This window comes from Rhinopithecus roxellana, chromosome 4, assembly GCF_007565055.1.
Source record: "Rhinopithecus roxellana isolate Shanxi Qingling chromosome 4, ASM756505v1, whole genome shotgun sequence".
NCBI lineage: Eukaryota > Metazoa > Chordata > Mammalia > Primates > Cercopithecidae > Rhinopithecus > Rhinopithecus roxellana.
In genome coordinates, this window is record NC_044552.1 from 51649630 (window position 1) to 51667937 (window position 18308).

Here is an 18308-nt window from a genome sequence, read left to right on the forward strand (position 1 = left end):
TGTCTCAAGACCCAAAAGTTTGAGAAATACTGCCCTAGGTGAATGGTTGGTGCTTCTATCTGAAGCCAATTCCTCCACTTAAACCCCATCCTCTCACAAACTCCAGAAATTCTCCCTGCTCTCTCACACACTTATCAATGCTTTCCTCTCTATGGAATCATTCCCATTAACATACAAACATGCTATTTCTTCTATGTTAAAACGAAAGCAAAAACAAAATAAAACAAGACCTTCTCCTGACTTTACTTTCTCTGCCAGATGCTGCCTCATTTCTCTGTTGTCCTTTGCACCAAACCTCTCCAAAAGAGTAGTCTCCACTCTGATCCAGAATTCCTCTCTCCCATTCTCTCTTAAATCTACGCCATTAGGTTTTCCCCGTCTTCCCATTCCGCTGAAACTCCTCATTAGGTCTCCAAGGTCCCCAATTCCCTTAATATTGCTAAATCCCCATTTGATATACTGAATCATTCTGAGGTTGGAAGTGGGACTCAACTCTGGAGGCTCGGCTCAGACACAGGACCAAATTGAGGACTAGCTAAAATAGGTCTGGGGCAGAAGCAGCTTTCCGTAAGACATGCCCACCAGTGCTCCATATCAGTTTACCATTGCCATGACAACATCTGGAAGTAACCACCCCTTTCCATAGCAATGACACGAACACCTGGAAGATACCACCCTTTTCCTAGAAATTTCTGCATAAACTGCACCTTAATGTGCATATAATAAAAAGTGGGTATAAATATGAGTGCAGAACTGCCTTTGAGCTACTATTCTGGGCACAATGCCTAGGGGGTATCCCTACTCTACAAGGAGCAGAACCTCAGCTGCTGCTGTACACTGTTGCTTAAAAACAGTTGCTGTTTAACAGCACCAGCTCTCCCTGGAATTCTTTCTTGGGAAAAGCCAATAACTCTCCCTGGCTGAGCCCTAATTTTGAGGCTCACCTGTCCTCCATCAAGTCTGTCTTCCTTGATATGAAGGCATTTCTCAGTTTGCACAGTTCCAAGATGCATGAATTTCGACTACCACCATTTAGTAAAATAATCCATTCCCTCAACAACATGGTTCAAATTTCAGTCAACACAGTTATTAACTATGAGTAATTGCATAAAGTACAAACTTATCTGTCAGAACTTTAGTTCACTAACCACAATGTAAATAAACAGATGCATATCACCATCAGTGACAATTACATCACTTCTTTCAAAGTCTGTTTGTGACTGGTCACTGTATATTTGTTTTATAGTTCACACAGACAGTAAAGTGTGTAGCTATGTTGTCTCCTTGTCTCTCAGTGATACACAAACTGTATTTTACAAAAATGGATAATGAAAAGAGAGAATTGGCCAATAAGGATGAAAGTACAGCAAAGATGCAAGAAGTGAATTCAAGTCAAATATAAACGGAGTTACAGAAGAGAAAGCTGACTGTAGGAATGTCAACACAGCTGCCTTTCAAGAGCCTCTAGATGTGCAGCCAGTGGAAACTGGTGAAGGCAAACCTATCAACACAAATGAGAAAGGTGGTTGTAATGAAAAGAATGAAGATATCCCAGATGCCTGTAAAATGCTTCACATTAAAAGAACTCTCAGAGATATTTCATTCTCATTAAAAGAAGTCTAAGAGATATAACATTGAAAGCAAAAATCATAAAATGTTGGAAGCTGATCCATCTTAAACAGGAATATGACAATTCACCAAGGCATAGAACAGATGTTCACTCCGTATCATAAGTTATACAATGAGAAGTAGGCAAGTGCTGCTCAAACCGCTTTTGATAAAGTTTTTATAAAGCAATAAAACACTTTAATTCTTAATGTCATCAATGTTTTAAATTTCAGTGTGCTAAGTGAAAATTAGTTTTACTATTTTTTCATGTTCTTATACATTTATAACCATCAAAGTTTTTAATATTGTGACAATTTTTTTTTTTTTTTTTTTTTGAGACAGAGCCTTGTTCTGTTGCCCAGGCTGGAGTGCAGTGGCGTAATCTTGGCTCACTGCAACCTCCGCCTCCTGAGTTCAAGTGATTCTCCCACCTCAGCCTCCTGAGTAGCTGGGATTACAGGTGTGCACCACCATGCCTGGCTAATTTTTTTTGTATTTTTAGCAGAGACGGGGTTTCACCATGTTGGTCAGGCTAGTCTCGAACTCCTGACCTCATGCTCCGACTACTTTGGCCTTCCAAAGTGCTGGGATTACAGGCATGAGCCACTGCGCCTGGCAGTGACAAAAATTTTTAAAGGGCACAGAACAATTGTACATTTTCCCTTTGATTATTAAAATTGTTTTGCATGTTATTTTTTTACAGTCCTACGCTACCATGTAAACAAGGAACTACCTGTAATTTCTTCATTTGGCATGCAGGATGGCATCCACATTCACTTGGTTTTCTTCCTGTTTCATTGGTTTTCCTTTCCAGTTTCCTTAACTCTAAGTGTTGGTGGACCCCAGAGCTTAGTTCTTGGAGCCATTCTTTTCTTTATCTATACTAACTCCTTTAGAGACTTCATCCAGGCCAGGAACAGTGGCTCATGCCTGTAATCCTAGCACTTTGGGAGGCCAAGGAGGGAGAATCACTTGAGCCCAGGAATTCTGGGCAACAAACTGAGACCCCCGTCTCTACCAAAAATTTAAAAATTAGCCGGGCATGATGGCATGTACCTGTAGTTCCAGCTACTTGAGAAGCTGAAGTGGGAGGATCTCAGGAATTTGAGGCTGCAGTGAGCTATTACTCCACTATCAGCATTGCATGCCAGCCTGGGTGACAGAGCGAGATCCTGTCTCAAGAGAGAGACAGAGAGAGAGAGAGAGATGTCATCCAGTCTCACAGCCTAAAATATCACTATACGCCAACAACTCCCACATTTATATTGCCAGTCCAGACCTCTCACTCAAACTCCAGATTTACATATCCAACAGACTATATGTTCTTGACTTGGCTGTCTTAAACCTAATATACAATATATCCAGAACTGAAATCATCACCCCAACCAACAAAGAAGGCAACTGTTCTACCCACAGCCCGCATCTTCCCCATCTCAGGTGATCGCAATTTCTTCCTTCCAGTTGCTCAGGCCAAACATCTTGGAGTCCTCCTTAACTATTCTTTTCCCCTCACATCCCCTAGAAAATCTGTCTGAAGTCCAATTGGTGCTACCTTCAAAATATATCCAAATCAGACCACTTCTCCCCACCTCCACTGATACCACCATCCTAGGCCCAGTCATCACCATCTCTTGCCTGGAATACTGCAATAGTCTCTTAACTAATCTCTCTCCTAATCTATTTTCAATAAAACAGCCGGAATAGTTCTTTTAAAATATATATCAAATCTTGCCACTCCTCTATTCAGATGCCCCTGCTCCCAAAGGCTCATTTCATTCAGAGAAAAAAGCCAGCACCTTTCCAAAGACCTAGTAAGTCCTACACAATCTAGCCCATTGTTAATTTTCTAATTCCATCTCCTACTCCTCTTCCTCTCACTCACACCATTTCAGCCACCCTCACTGGCCTACTTCTTCCCAATGTTCGTTGAATACTTTAAGCAAGATATGCTAGCATTTAGGGCCTTTGCATGCACCATTTCCTCTTCCTGAAAAGCACTTCCTCCAGAAATCCACCCAGCTAACTCCCCTCAAGTGGTTGTTCAATGTCACCTCAAGGTACAACCACATACCCTGACCTACCTTCACAACCTACTGCCACTCTCCAGAAATACTTATTACTCTTAATTTGCTCCATTTTTTACAGCATTCATCACCCAATATACTGTATAATTTATTTGTGCTATTGTCTATTTCCTGCTGCTTGGAAGGTCAACTCAATGTGGGAGACAAATTCTTGTCTGCTTTGTTTACCGATAAAAGTCCATGGGCCTGGTGATAGTCTCTGACACATAGTAGGCATTTAATAATTATAGCTGACCCTTGAACAACAAGAATATGCATTGCACAGGCCCACTGATACCTGGATTTTCTTCTGCTTTGCCACCCTTGAGACAGCAAAACCAACCCATCCTCCTCAACCTACTCAACATGAAGATGAGGATGAAGACCTTTAAGATGATCCACATCCACTTAATGAATAGTAAATAATTTTCTCATTCTTATGATTTTCTTAATTTTATTTTCTCTAGCTTACTTGTATTGTAAGAATACAGGATGCAATACATACGACATAGAAAATACGTGTTAACTGTTTATCAGTAAGTCACAAGTCACAAGTAGGCTATTAGTAGTTAAGTTTTGGAGTGTCAAAGTTATACATGAATTTTCAACTGTGCAGAAAGGCTGGTACCCCTAACTCCCACACTGTTCAAGGGTCAACTGTATTTGCTAAATAAATAAAGTTGAAAAAGTTCTAAGTTATTACACTGACACAGGGAACCTTCTGTTTATGTCTAATTATTCCCACCTGGTGAGAGAAATCGGCAAATCTAAAATGTGTTTACTCAAAGTCAGAATTAATTCCTGAATATCTTGAGTGTGCCAAACCCTAGCAATCAAACACATACCTTTCTGATTCTGAAGCAGGCGCTTCTAGCTTTCGGACATGTTTCTGAACTGACGCGAGTGCTTCTGGTGAATACTGGGCAGCATTGCTCTCCATGTATTTCAAAACATACTCGTCTGTATCAAGGATGATGAACCGATGACCAAATACTGGAGAGAAGGTAGCAGTACACTTAGCTTGGTGATGTTCTCTCACGCAATCAGAAGTAAAATAGTATTAACCTTCCTATGACAAATTCACAGTTATGCATTTATGACAGAAACTAATGAGCTTTCTTTAAATGACATACTAATATGCAGTCACTTGCTCAGTATTTACAAAACTTACTGTCGACATCTGTAGCCAACAAATGCAATCAACTTAGAGTTTAATTGATTAGGAAGGCGATTAACACATTATACCATATATACAAGGATAGTAGCTTTATCTCAGTTGCAGTATAATCTAATTGCTTCTTACAAGGGTAAAACGAATTAAATTCCAACTAAGAACTCATTCAGGCAGCCAGTAGGAAATTCTGGACTGTATTTAGACCTACCCTCAATCACAGCACCAATGAAGAAGTCACTGGGGCCATAGTAGATAGGGTTGTCCACTGTAGAGTATGGTTTAACAACTTTAGTCCTGCCAAGGTACTTGCCACCAATGATACCAGAATTGCGAACAGGAGGCTCAAAGATACTGATCATGTCAGTAGCTAGAAAGTAAGAGAAGACAAATCTCCGGTCTTTGTCTTCTGGGATGGGGGATTCCTACAAAGGTGAAGAAAAGAGGATATTATGAAGGTTCATGGTCTATGCAGATGTGCAAACTTAAATGCCTACAGGGGCCAGGTATAGGATATAAATGAAGCAGTCTGGGTTCTTACAATATAAACAAACCATCTATGGGGGAACTCTGGTGTCTCTGGGAAGAACATGCCTCATCTAAGGGAGGCTTCCCAAGGGAGGCCTGCACCAACACAACTCAATGGCTGCCTTGTGAGAATGTAGGCCCAATGTTGCTAGATCTTTCAGTTTTTCAAAAGATAAAAATGTGGATTACTATTTTAAACCTCTGATTTTAAAGTACTGACTCCAACTCTTTTAAAGCACCATGAAGCCCAAACAAACACAGTATACTAGAGCATATATGTGGGCTACATTCTGACCACAGGCTGCTAGCTGAGACCTGTTGGCTGATACTATGTTCAACTTCATGAACACTAAAGTAAGGTTTTGTTTTTTAAGCAAATGTATATACATAATGTAAAAAAAAAAAATTAAAAAGAGGGGATAAGAGTAATATAAAATCAAAGAATTGAAAGTGATTCTGAGAAACTACCTTGTAGACAAGACTTTTTCTAAACCAAATTGCAGAGTGATCACACAACCCCTAAGAAAGAAATTCCAGGTCCAACAAACCTTAATACAGCTCTGCTTATTCCTAAAATCCACTCATACTGTAACTGTAGCACATCTTCTCTTTAAGCCCATGGGATTGTTCTTCCCATAGATGTATGGGAAGATTATGTACATACATAATAGATGTAATAGTTCTTCATCTATTAAAGAAGTCATTAGATTTTTCTCTTAGTGAAATAATCTTCTCATATCATTCCCTCATCTAATAGTTTCCAAATCATTTGGATTGTACACTCCATGTAGTAAAAATATAAATGTTAAACAATCACAATATAGTTAATAAAAATCAAATCATATCACTCCTCTGCTCTCAAACCTTCAAAGAATTCTTGTCACACTTAGAATAAAATACAAAGTTCTAAGCAGGGGCATACCAGGGCCATTGGGGGTGACAATAGTAATGGTTTACCATGGCAGGAAAGAGTACTATAAAACTTAAAAAAAAATTATTGTCTTTATTGGGAATGAGGTTTACATTTATAGAAAAGCTGCATAAATATTACAGAGAATTCTCATGCCCCTCACCAAGGTTCCCCTAATGTTAACATCCTATATAGCCATTAGTGCAATTATCTGAACCAGGAAAATAACAATAGTATGATATTAATAAATAAACTACAGTCCTTATTCAAATTTCACCTGTTTCTGACAAATGGTCTTTTTGTTTCAGGATCCCATCCAGGATCCCACATTGCATTTAGTTATTATTTCTCTTTAGTCTCCTCCAATATGTGATAGATAGTTCCTCAGTCTGCCCTTCTCTTTCATGACTTTGACACTTTTGAAGACTACTGATCAATTATTTTCTTGAATGTTCCTCATGCATCTCATTTTTGCATTTTTGGCAAAAGTATCCCAGAAAAGATGTCATGTCTTTAGTGTATACCAGGGAGTTTATGAAGTCAATATATCTTATTATGGATGACACTAACCTTGATCACTTGGTTAAGATTTCTGCTGGATTTCTTCCCTTAAAGTTACTGTATTTCCCTTTGCAATTACAAAACATCTTGTGGGAGATGTTTTGAGATTATGGGAATCCTATTCCTCCTCAAAGGTTTTCCCACTAATTTTAGCAGCCATTGCTGGATCTTATCTGCAACCGTGATTACAGCAGTGTGCATAATGATAATTTTTCTACTTCCCACTTTTGTTTTACACTTATTAACTGAAATTCTACTGTATGGAGGAGCCATCCCTTTGGGGAAGAGTATCACTGATGTTTAGAATCACAGGCAAATGATAATAAGAAGAAACAGACCAACTTTCAGTTGGTTTTATTTTTAAATTATCTGCAGCTTGTTATCTATACTTTCTTGTTACCTGGACTGCTCCCATCAGCCCATTCCTCTGGCCTTGTTATACCACTGGTTGCAGAGCCCTGGCTGGCCCCCGACCTGTCATTTCCACCTTTTTGCCCTCCATTCACTGCACACTGTCTTGGTCTTACATGCAGCTCTCTCAGATATTCCCCTGGCTGGCTCCCTCAGCTATTCCTTTGGTTTCTGCTCTGCTATGACCTCCTCAGAGAGGCTTTCCCCATTCTGCTGATATAAATGAGCCCCCTTCCCATCATTCTCTGTCTTGCTTTATTTTTTACAGCACGTTACTACCTATCCTTATACAATGTATTTATTTGACTAGAATGTAAGCTCCATGAGAGCAAATATTTGTCTATCTTGTTCTCCACTGTACCTTTGGTATCTAGAACCATATCTAGCCCAGAGTAGTCCTTTAATATTTATTGAATGAATTAATAATTAAACATATGTTCTTCTATATAAACATAGTTTGTGCATTAAAAGGCACATATAAAAATATCAGAGGCTATAAAATAAATGCACTCATAGTAAATAAACAGAGGCTGTAATATTTTCTTGACAAACACCACAGATGGTACTGTCTTGCATATCTCTTGGAAGACATTCAGCTGCTTTGAAGATCACAGTTCAAATCATGTTTCTTATGCTCTTCCAAAGCTTTGCCAAGTTTCTCAGCCAGCACTCCACTCTCAGTCCCAGAGAGTTTACCAGCATACTTTTACTTAGGCACCAATTGCCTATCAGAACTTAGTATACATTGTTTTCTCAGAACACATCCCGTGTCTTTGTCTGACCTCCATGGGACTTAATTGTCTCTGATCATTTCTCTAGCATATTCCCTTCTTTTTGAATTTCCATATATTTTCTTTTGAAGTCCCCCACCTCACTCATAAACCTTTTCCCCTTATTGTCAAGCACCCTTTCTTCCTCAAGAACTTTTGTGATGAGTCTAATGAATACATTCTCTATTTCATCAAATAGGTCAGGGGAAAACATCTGAAAATTACCATGACCAGAATATCACTTCTTTTTTCCTGCCCACATGAAGATATCCACTATTTCTTTACTAATAGTTCTGTTGGCTTTCTTTTAAATTTTTTTACTGTGAACAGTAACACAGAGAGAAAACTACAAAAAAACCCAAAACAACAATAAAAATACCAAAATGTATGGCCGAAAGAATTTTAATGAAGTGAACAACCATATAACCACCATCCAGGTTAAGAAACGGAACGCTGACAGAACCTCCCAATCAATATTCTATCCTTCCCCTACTGAACAGGTCATTGCTTTGAATTGTATGGTTTTCTTTAGTTTTGCTACAAAGCAGACATCCATAAAGTTTTGTTTTGTCTGCTTTTTAATCTTCATATAAACGAAATTACATAATATGCATGCATTCTTTTGTGTCTGGATTCTTATATTCAAAATTATGTTGATGTGATTCAGCCATGTTGTTATTAGTAGCTGTAGTTCATTAATTTTCACTGAACAGAAATCAAATTATGACACAAATAGGCCATAACTTATCCCGTCTCTTGTAGTAGACATTTAGGTCTATTTTTGCTATTATGAATTATGCTATTATAAACATTCTTATCTTTTGGTACACATATATTGCACCCTTAGCACAATCTAGTATATTTGATTATGCCAAAGTGTTTTACAAAGTGGGTATACTCTCTTAGTAAAGAGTATGAGAGTTCCTATGGTTCCATATTCTCATCAACATATTAATGATTCTGATGGGTGGGTAGAGGCAACTCACTATGATTGTAATCTGCACTTCTTTAGTTACTAACAAGCAAAGCAACTTCTCATATGTACATATTTTTAAAGACAGAGTTTCTGTTGCCTGGGCTGGAGTGCAGTGGCAGATCATAGCTCACTGCACCTTCGAACTCCTGGGTTCAAGTGATCCTACCGCCTTAGTGTCCCAAGTAGCTGGGACTATAGGCACATGCCACCATGCCCAACTAATTTTTTTTTATCTTTGTAGAGGTAGGGTCTCATTATGTTTCCCAGGCTGCCTTCAAGTGATCTTCCTGCCTCGACCTCCCAAAGTGCTGGGAAAACAGGTGTGAATCACTGCACCTGGCCTTCTTGTATGTTTAGTTGCCTCTTGGATATCCTCTTTTGTGAAATGCCTGTTCAAGTTTCTTGCTCATTTTTCTAAGTGATTTCAGAGAGTTCTTTACATATTCTGAATATAAGATCTTAGTTGATTTCTGTATTAAACATCTGCTCCCACTTGAAGCTTGCCTTTTTTTACACTCTTAATGCTGTTTTTTGGAAGAACAGAAAGTTTTCATCTTAATGTAGTCAAATTTATCCATTTTATTTTATTTTAATTTATTCAGAGCCTCGCTCTGTCACCCAGGCTGAAGTGGAGAGGGGCAATCTCAGCTCACTGCAACCTCTGCCCCCCAGACTCAAGTGATTCTCCTGCCTCAGCCTCTCAAGTAGCTAGGACTACAGGCATGTACCACCATGCCCAGCTAATTTTTTGTATTTTTAGTAGGGACAGGGTTTCGCCATGTTGGCCATGCTGGTCTCAAATTCCTAAGCTGGGGCAATCTGCCCGCCTTGGTCTCCCAAAGTGCTGGGATTACAGGCATGAACCACTGTGCCTGGCCATTTATCCTTTTTAAAAACATGACTGTCTTTTTGTATCCCACTAAATAAATCTTTCCCCACTATAATGTTAAGATTATTTATTGCTAAGAAGTTTTATTGTTTTGCTTTTCACATTTAGATTTTCAATCTACCTAGACTTGATTGCCATTTTTGGTGTGAGATGGAGGTCAAATTTTCTTCTCTTTTGTTACATGAATATCTAATTGTTCTGATATCATTGATTAGAAACATCTTCCTTTCCCAGCCCCTCTGCAGTGCTGTATTTATCATATGTCTTTTCCTGGGCTGTCTATTCTATTCCATTGGTTTGTCTATCCTTGCACCAAAAACATGTTGTTTTAATTACTGTGACTTTTAATACAGAGTGATATTTTGGTGAGCAAAATCCACTGATCTTGCTCTTCTCCAAGAGTATCTTGGCTATTCCTGGTGCTTTGCCTCTCCACTTAAATTACAGAATCAATTTGTCTGTAAAAATAAAAACATTTTTGGATTTTCTGACTGTAATTACTTTTAAACCATAGATCAATTTGGGGAAAATATTTTTATAATACTGAATTTTCTAACCAATGAACATGGTATATTCCTTCATTTATTTAGGTCTTCTTAATTTTCTCTCAATAAAATTTTAGGTGTTACATATCTTTTGTATGTAACATATCTTTTGTATATAACACCTAAAAGATATGGAACACCTAAAGTGTTTTTGTATGTAACATCTAGGTGTTACATATATTTTGTATGTAAAAGATATCACATATCTTTTGCATGATAAAGATATATCTTTTAGGTGTTACATATCTTTTGTATGTAACATATCTTTTGTGTGTAACACCTAAAAGATATGTAACACATATCTTTTGTATGTAACATATCTTTTGTATGTAACACCTAAAATATTATACCAAGGAATTTAATTTATACCTAGGAATTTAATATTTTTGATGCTATGGTAAATGGTATTTTTTAACTTTATGTTTTCTTTGTTGCTATTTGTATATTGACTTCCCTAATGTAGAAGTCAGATTCTTTATTTTCTATATATACAATTGTTCATTTTGGATAATGACAATTTTATTTTTTCCTTTTCAATCAGTATGCTTGTTTATTCACTTCCTGTTTCACTGTTCCAGCTAGGACTTCCAGAACAATGTTGACCAGAAGGGGTGACAGCAGTCTTGCCTTGTTCCTAATCTCAGAAAGTACCCTTTCAACATTTCATCACTAAGTAAGCTGTTTGTAGTAGACTTTTCACCATACCCTCTAACAGATTAAGGAAACTCCTTTTTATTCCTTTTTTTATTATTAAGAGTTTTGTTTTATTTTTTACTTTTTTAAACTTTTATTTTAGGTTCAGGGGTATATGTGAATTTCATTTTTAAATCAGATTGATTTTAGCAAATGCTGTTCAAAAGCTAATTTTTCTCTTTTATTCTGTTAATGTGATGATTTTTCAAAACTGAAACAGACTTTTTTGGCTTATTTCTCATTTTTTGCTGAAAATCTCAATTTTATTCTTTAACATGGTAAACAAAGGGTTTTTAAATTTTTTAAATTGTTTATTTCATTTCATTTCATTTCATTTTTAGACGGAGTCTTGCTCTGTCACCCAGTCTGGAGTTTAGTGATGCAGTCTTGGCTCACTGCAACCTCCACCTTCCGGGTTCAAGTGATTCTCATGTCTCAGCCTCCTGAGTACCTGGGATTACAGGCGCGTGCCACCATGCCTGGCTAATTTTTGTATTTTTTTAGTAGAGATGGGGTTTCAGCATGTTGGCCAGACTGGTCTCAAACTCCTGATCTCAAGTGATCCACCCTCCTTGGCCTCCCAAAGTGTTGGGATTACAGGCGTGAGCCACTGCTCCCGGCTTAAGTTTAAGTTTCATAATGCCAGTATCTGAAGTCCCTATAGGTATATTCTATAGTCTCTTATTTCTGGTCACTTTATGTTATCTTGTCTTGTTTCTGAACACTGTATTATTAATATTGTTACACTGTATTTTTAAAATTCTAGAAATAAATTGAAGCCGAAAATGATGTCATCTGCAGAGAATTTGTTTGCTTCTGACAGTCACCTGGGGTTATTAGAATCCAGGATCACCTTAATCTGATTTGTAAAACTGAGACAATCAGGGACTATAATTCAAAGACAGACAATAGTCCCTTCAAAGATTAGCTACAGACAGACTGAAGCACAGAGGGTTTACCAGGAGCTTCTGCCTTTGACAGGCCCTAAAGAGATTCCAATGTTTGTCCTCACAGGTGGGTCTTCTGAAATCAGTTAATGCGCCTAGCGGAAAAATGGCCCCAAATGTCAGGTTCACTTCTGTGGTTCTCATTGTTTCCCTGGTTCTTGTTCTGTGATTCTTCACATCTTGCTAGTTGTTCAGCACCTTCAAGTGGTAACGCACATACACATACACATACATATACATATACGTGTGCGCGCGCGCACACACACACACACACACACACACACACACCCCTCAGCAAGAGGGCTGATCCAAATTATCCGGTCTATCACGGCTAGGAATAGAAGTCCTCTACAAACGCTTTAACTTTTTGTGATATATCATGTTTGACCAGGTTGTTTGTGAGTACAGAAGGCTGCAATCAAAAGAAATTTATCCTTTCTCCTTAGTTAGCAATATCTAACACTATTCATAGCCATTTTTGTAATCAACTTTGTATTAATTTTTCCAGGTTTTTCATGCATCAAAGGTAAGCTTACAATTTTGCAGTTTACAAACCCATATGAGTTCCTTTCCCTTTTCTAATCCTAAGTGTGAAACTAGCTCTTCATCAAAAGAATACTGGGTTGAAAGCCAGAAGGCTGACTTCTAGTCCTACCCCTGTCTAAGCAGCACTGGATCTGGGACAAGATAACTAGCCTTTCTGTTTCTTAAGTTTTGAAACATAAAATGGGTAAAATATTGTATTGCCTTACTCATGGATAATGTGTGCAGAAATAAATTATTTTGCCTACTGAACGAGCAGTTAATGAGTACCTACAAAGTCTAGAAAGACATGATTCCTGCCCTTAAGGAGTTGTAGTTACCATATCATAATTCGACAAGGCGCTTGAATTTTAACAGTAACTGAAAGAATCTAGTACTACAAAACTTTTGTTGGTCAGAATTCTTATGGAGAGTGCTGTAGTTGGCCTACATTTTGCTGTTTTGTTGTTTTCTTAAAAAAATTTGTTTTTAGCCAGGACTCCCTTTTTATTTAAAGCTTTATACAATCATTTTCTAAAATCTATTATTCAGTTGTCTTTACCTCAGTTTTTATCTTTTCAAATACATGTATGTAGTTTGAAAAGTCACCTGACACCTCCTACCCCCAGCTCCTAATTCCTATTCCCAGATATAACTTATTTCAACTTCTGCTATTTATGTCCACATTTCTAAGAAAATGGTTAGGTTCCTAGTCTACATTTTTTTTCCATTTTAAAGACCTTATACTTTGAATTTCTATCAATAATTTATCTCATACAATTCAGCTAATTAATGGGATATGCAGCACTTGAGTGTATGTCTATTTCCAACTGCATGCTCTTAACTATTAGTCACATAACCTCTCAAGATATCAGGCAAGATATCACAGGTAAATGCAGAACTTACTAAGACATGGTCCCTAACCTCAAGGAAATCACAGTATATGAAAAAGCCACACAGATACACACATGGTTTGAATATTAAGCAATTTCATAGTTAATAAAAGAGGCAAAAGGTCTGTCAACATTTGAGGTGTTAAGAGTGAGAGATTAATGATCTAAGAAAGATTACTGGGAGAGATAGGACTTGATCTAGGTCTTAGCTCAGGGGCACCATACTTAATACTATCCAACCTCCCTGAAGGCTGGGTACTAGATACAATGGTTGGTTGAGTCAACACATAACTCTGACAGCTGTTAATCTATAGCTTACAGACAAAATAAACAATCGTACGCAGTACTGAGATAGAAGAGAATCTTTAGTATATAAAAATTAGCCTCACCAGTGCAGCCAAATAACGAAGCACCTTGTTATCATTCACCAGCATTTTAATAACATCTTTTTTTGGAGCTTTTGGAATGAGAGCAAAGCAATTCTGAGCAGAATCTTCCACTAGTCCAAAACCATTATAAGGAGGCAACTCCTGGAGATATACAGGAAGCAAGACGTAAGGCAAATGCTACTTGTGTTAAAATTACATTAAAGGTAACTATGAATTTAACAAAAAAAACTCTAGAAAATACTTATTCAAATTTATTTTCTATATAAACAAATACAGTCAGAAAAAACAACTTATCCCCTTCCTCTTCGTGGATTTTGCATCATGTTCAGTGATCACAGAAGTAACTGATGATGCTCTAAAGTAACTCTCAGGGCTGGAGAGAAACTATTGCTGATGTAAACTGACCCCTTACTACAAAAGCAGGACCTAGTCCCACCCTAGTCCCAATGCAAATGACCCTGTAGTCATCCTAGCATGGGTCTGTCTATGACTTCTTTGCTCTAGGATGTGGACCTCACCCTAGCAGACCTGGAAACTGTTTCCTCAGTTCACCCAAAGTAAGACAGAGAGAGAGGGAGGTGGGGAAGGGAGAGGGTGTGGGGGGGAGAGAGAGAGTGAGTGTATGTGTGATAGGGGAAAGGTGGTAAGAACTTGATTCAAGCGACTTTTTCTCCTACTTACATCCATATTTCTAACCTTTTTATTTCTTGATTTCTGCCTCACAGAACAGGATGACAGCTATAGTTTTCTGAGAACTCAGATCCCTTGTCCACACAGGACCCCCTTTCTTCATGAAAAAGTTCAATTTAGGAAATTATTTTTCAGATACAAAGGTTATTTAATGAGTTTGCGTGAAGATATAGGTTGAGCTTGTATGTTTCATTTAGGCTCCATGAAGAGCCTGAAGCATCACTGTAGGATGCTAAGATTTATTTCCCTAAGAACTTTAGGTCAAAGACTAAGTCTTCCTCCTCCTCATCTAATGATAGGCAAACATCAGCAGAGTTATTTATTCCTGACTCCTCTTTGCTATGCTTTCTTAGGAAATTCAGCTTGTAGCACACATTTTCTCTTGTATATACCTCCACAAAATCTTTTTATGTATTATTTTCAGGCACTTTAACAAGTAAGTCCATATAGTCCCTAGTACCATCCATAACAGAGTATTTCTTCAACAACAAAGGATTATTAAATTTGTCCATGGCGTACTACTTGGAACACTGACCCCAAAATCACTAGTTGGGACTGTAGTTAATGTGATAGGCATGGCTAGAATATTACTAGTAGATTTAGCAGATGGAAAATGACCTAATTTGCTTCAATCGCAAAACCACTACTCAGTGAATTTACATGTTACTATGGGCAGAGGAACCCTGAGCTGATGGCCTACGTGCGAAGCAGTTGAGTTTTCTCTGGAGGCTAGGCAGAAACTGCAAAGTGGTGGTATCTGAACTTGCTTTGCACTTGTACCAACAACACACAATGAGAGCATCCTGGCTGGGGGTGCCAGTAGGGAGGTCACTGAGGGTTGAGGATTTTGCAGTAAGAAGGTAGCTATAAAGCCTCTGGGCCTTCTTCTCAAATTCCTGTTGTATTTTAACAGACTACCTGTTTTTCCTGAATATACCTCACTTTCCCTGCCTGGAATAAAGACCTTCCCTAAATATCAGTCCATATTCATGGTATCCTGGCATCTTGCTTCTCATACTTTAAGCTACTGCTTGGGTGGGTCCTGTTGTAAACTAGATGAACACTCATCTGACTATGGATATCACACTCCTAGATACTCCTGCTCATATGATCCACTTACCACAGTTTCTGTCTGGACATCTTCAACTGAGCTAGTAGTATACATAGAACCCAAGAGTACCACAACCTTCAGATACTGCTTTCAGGAGCAATCTCCACAGCAGATTAGCTTTCCTAATTCTGGTTTCTTTCTTTTCCCTACCAGTATGCCTCCAGATGGAGCCAGCCTGAGAGAAAACACATCTGGCTATTGCATTTATGTTTACTTATTCCTGATCTAGCAGAGAAGCCTGACTTACAAGTGCCATGTCTCTCGAATTGAATATATCCATTTCATATCTACTTCTACCCCTCCATTGGCTTGGCTCTAGCTTTATCCCTCTAGACTCTGCTACAAATTCCTATCCCTGGTTTCCATTTATGTTATTTAGGGTTAAAATGACTGAGGTGTAATGACTAAAAAGTGTTTGCTGATTAGTAATCGGCATTCTATTTATCTCCAACAAATTTCATGGACAGATGGAATTTGTTTACTATAGAGCTATTTATTATAGAGAAAGTATGGGAAAGAAACTGACCAAAAACTGTAATTAATGTGCCAAATGTATAGATGTTTTATTATATAAAATTAGTTTTATTATACAAAGGGGCTGGGATAGAGCAAAATAACCAACTAAAATCTACAGTAGATCTTCAGTTCCCTCTGCTCTTTATACAGGGCTTCCCTCTCTTTTCTTTACTTCAAGATAGGTTACGAGAAAAAAAAAAGATGATAGTAATAAGGATGGGGAACAGAGGTATTCTAAGACTCAAAAGCTTTCATCGGCTCAAAAGATAGATCAGGCCAGTGCAGTGACTCATGCCTGTAATCCTGGCACTTTGGGAGGCCAAGGTGGGTGGATCACTGAGGTAGGGAGTTCCAGACCAGCCTGGCCAACATGGTGAAAACCCATCTCTATTAAAAATACAAAAATTAGCTGGGTGTGGTAGCACGACCTGTAGTCCCAGCTACTGGGGAGGCTGAGGCATGAGAATAGCTTGAACCTGAGAGGTGGAGGTTGTAGTGAGCCAAGACTACACCACTCACTTCTGCCTGGGAGATAAAGCAAGACCCAGTCTTTAAAAAAAAAAAAAAAAAAAATAGGTCAAAGTCCTTTCACTAAGCAAAGGGCATCACTATGTTGCAATCTCTCACTACTCTACCTCCTGGTTAGACAACCATCCTTATCTATAAACTGAAGAGGTAAAATAGTTCCCTTGATCAAAATCTAAATCTGATCCCATGCTATTTCCCCCCATATACTGCATCAACTGCTGCCAAAAAACTTAGGGGCAGAAGGTTTATCATAATGATTTTTCTTTTCACAATCCATATACACCAGGAGAGGGTTTATCATCATTCTTAATCAATGAACACATCATTGATAAAGAAATCTATCAGAGAAAAAACTGACAGCAAGAGGTATTATCACCCACACTTCCTTCCAGAAATTGTATTGCCTCTGGGAACTCACAGCATACCAAAATCCAAATCCTTCTTTGTAATCATTTCTATAAAACATTGTTTCTAAAAGTTTTGCCTAAGACACCACTTCTTTTTTGCAGAACACCTTCATAGCCAATTTTCTTCAGTCCAGTTCAAGAAACATATACCTCCTATTTTTTAGGCACTGTATTAGGTACTAGGAGAGAAAGATGAGTAGGACATAGTCTCTGGCCTCAAGGGAGTTACAATCTAGTACAAAAGATTCACTAGCAGATAATTTAATAATAGAGAAGTGCTAGTGGAGAGAGGCAGAGAATACCCCAGGAATAGAGATGAAAGGCTTTTAGCCCTACCTGGAGCTTTAGAAAAGACTTCTTGGAGAGGAAGCCTACACTGGGTATTGGAGGATAAAAAAGAGCTGCATGTAAGAACAGAAAAGTGGTTCAAGGAGGAAGAGCACAAGCAAAAGTTCCTGGGAGTAAAACAAGATGCTGTACTGGCAGAACCACAGAACTCAGTACGACTGGAGGCCAAGTGCAAGCAAGAGGAGCAGCTGTTGGAGGGGAAGGCAGGGCCCTGGCTGGAAGCACTCAATCATTTCATCATTTTTTCATGCCTTTCTTTTGAGGAGAAAGGGCCCAGTGATATTTTACACACACAGTAGTCTTTTAATTTATGAATGGGTGTATTTTAATTATCTTTTAATTGTATGAATAGATGTATTTTCATACATCCATTTCATGAATGGATATCATTTATTTTGTCAATCTCCTCACACTTTTTTTTTATAAATAATGCTACAATACACATTCTTCCACATGTTTTTAGAGTCCCCAAAGTATATTTCTAGGTAAAAGACATGAGATACATCTATATCTATATATCATAATATAAACCATATTATGTATGTGTCCTATCATCATATATATCCAATATCATATATATTATAAACCATAATGAGTTATAATATATATATCGAAACAGATATATCTATGTATTTTTTGAGACAGACTCTCACTCATTCTGTTGCCCAGGCTGGAGTGCAATGACGTGATCTCAGCTCACTGCAACCTCCATCTCCCAGGTTCAAGCAATCCTCGTGCCTCAGCCTCCCCAGCAGCTGGGATTACAGGTGCGCACCACCACACCCGGCTTTTTTGTACTTTTAGTAGAGACAAGGTTTCACCACGTTAGCTA

The 18308-nt window shown here is 38.1% G+C and overlaps 1 protein-coding gene across 1 annotated transcript in view; it reads right to left on the reverse strand.

The window, feature by feature from the left end:
- EFHC1 (EF-hand domain containing 1) overlaps nucleotides 1-18308 on the reverse strand; it is an 83886-nt gene that overhangs the window by 14441 nt on the left and 51137 nt on the right. Inside the window, exons 7-9 of the mRNA XM_010364143.2 lie at nucleotides 13877-14017; nucleotides 5054-5267; nucleotides 4517-4664 (exon numbers count right to left, since the gene is read on the reverse strand). Of these exons, the coding sequence (XP_010362445.1) occupies nucleotides 4517-4664; nucleotides 5054-5267; nucleotides 13877-14017 (503 nt within the window). The remainder of the gene's footprint in view (nucleotides 1-4516; nucleotides 4665-5053; nucleotides 5268-13876; nucleotides 14018-18308) is intronic.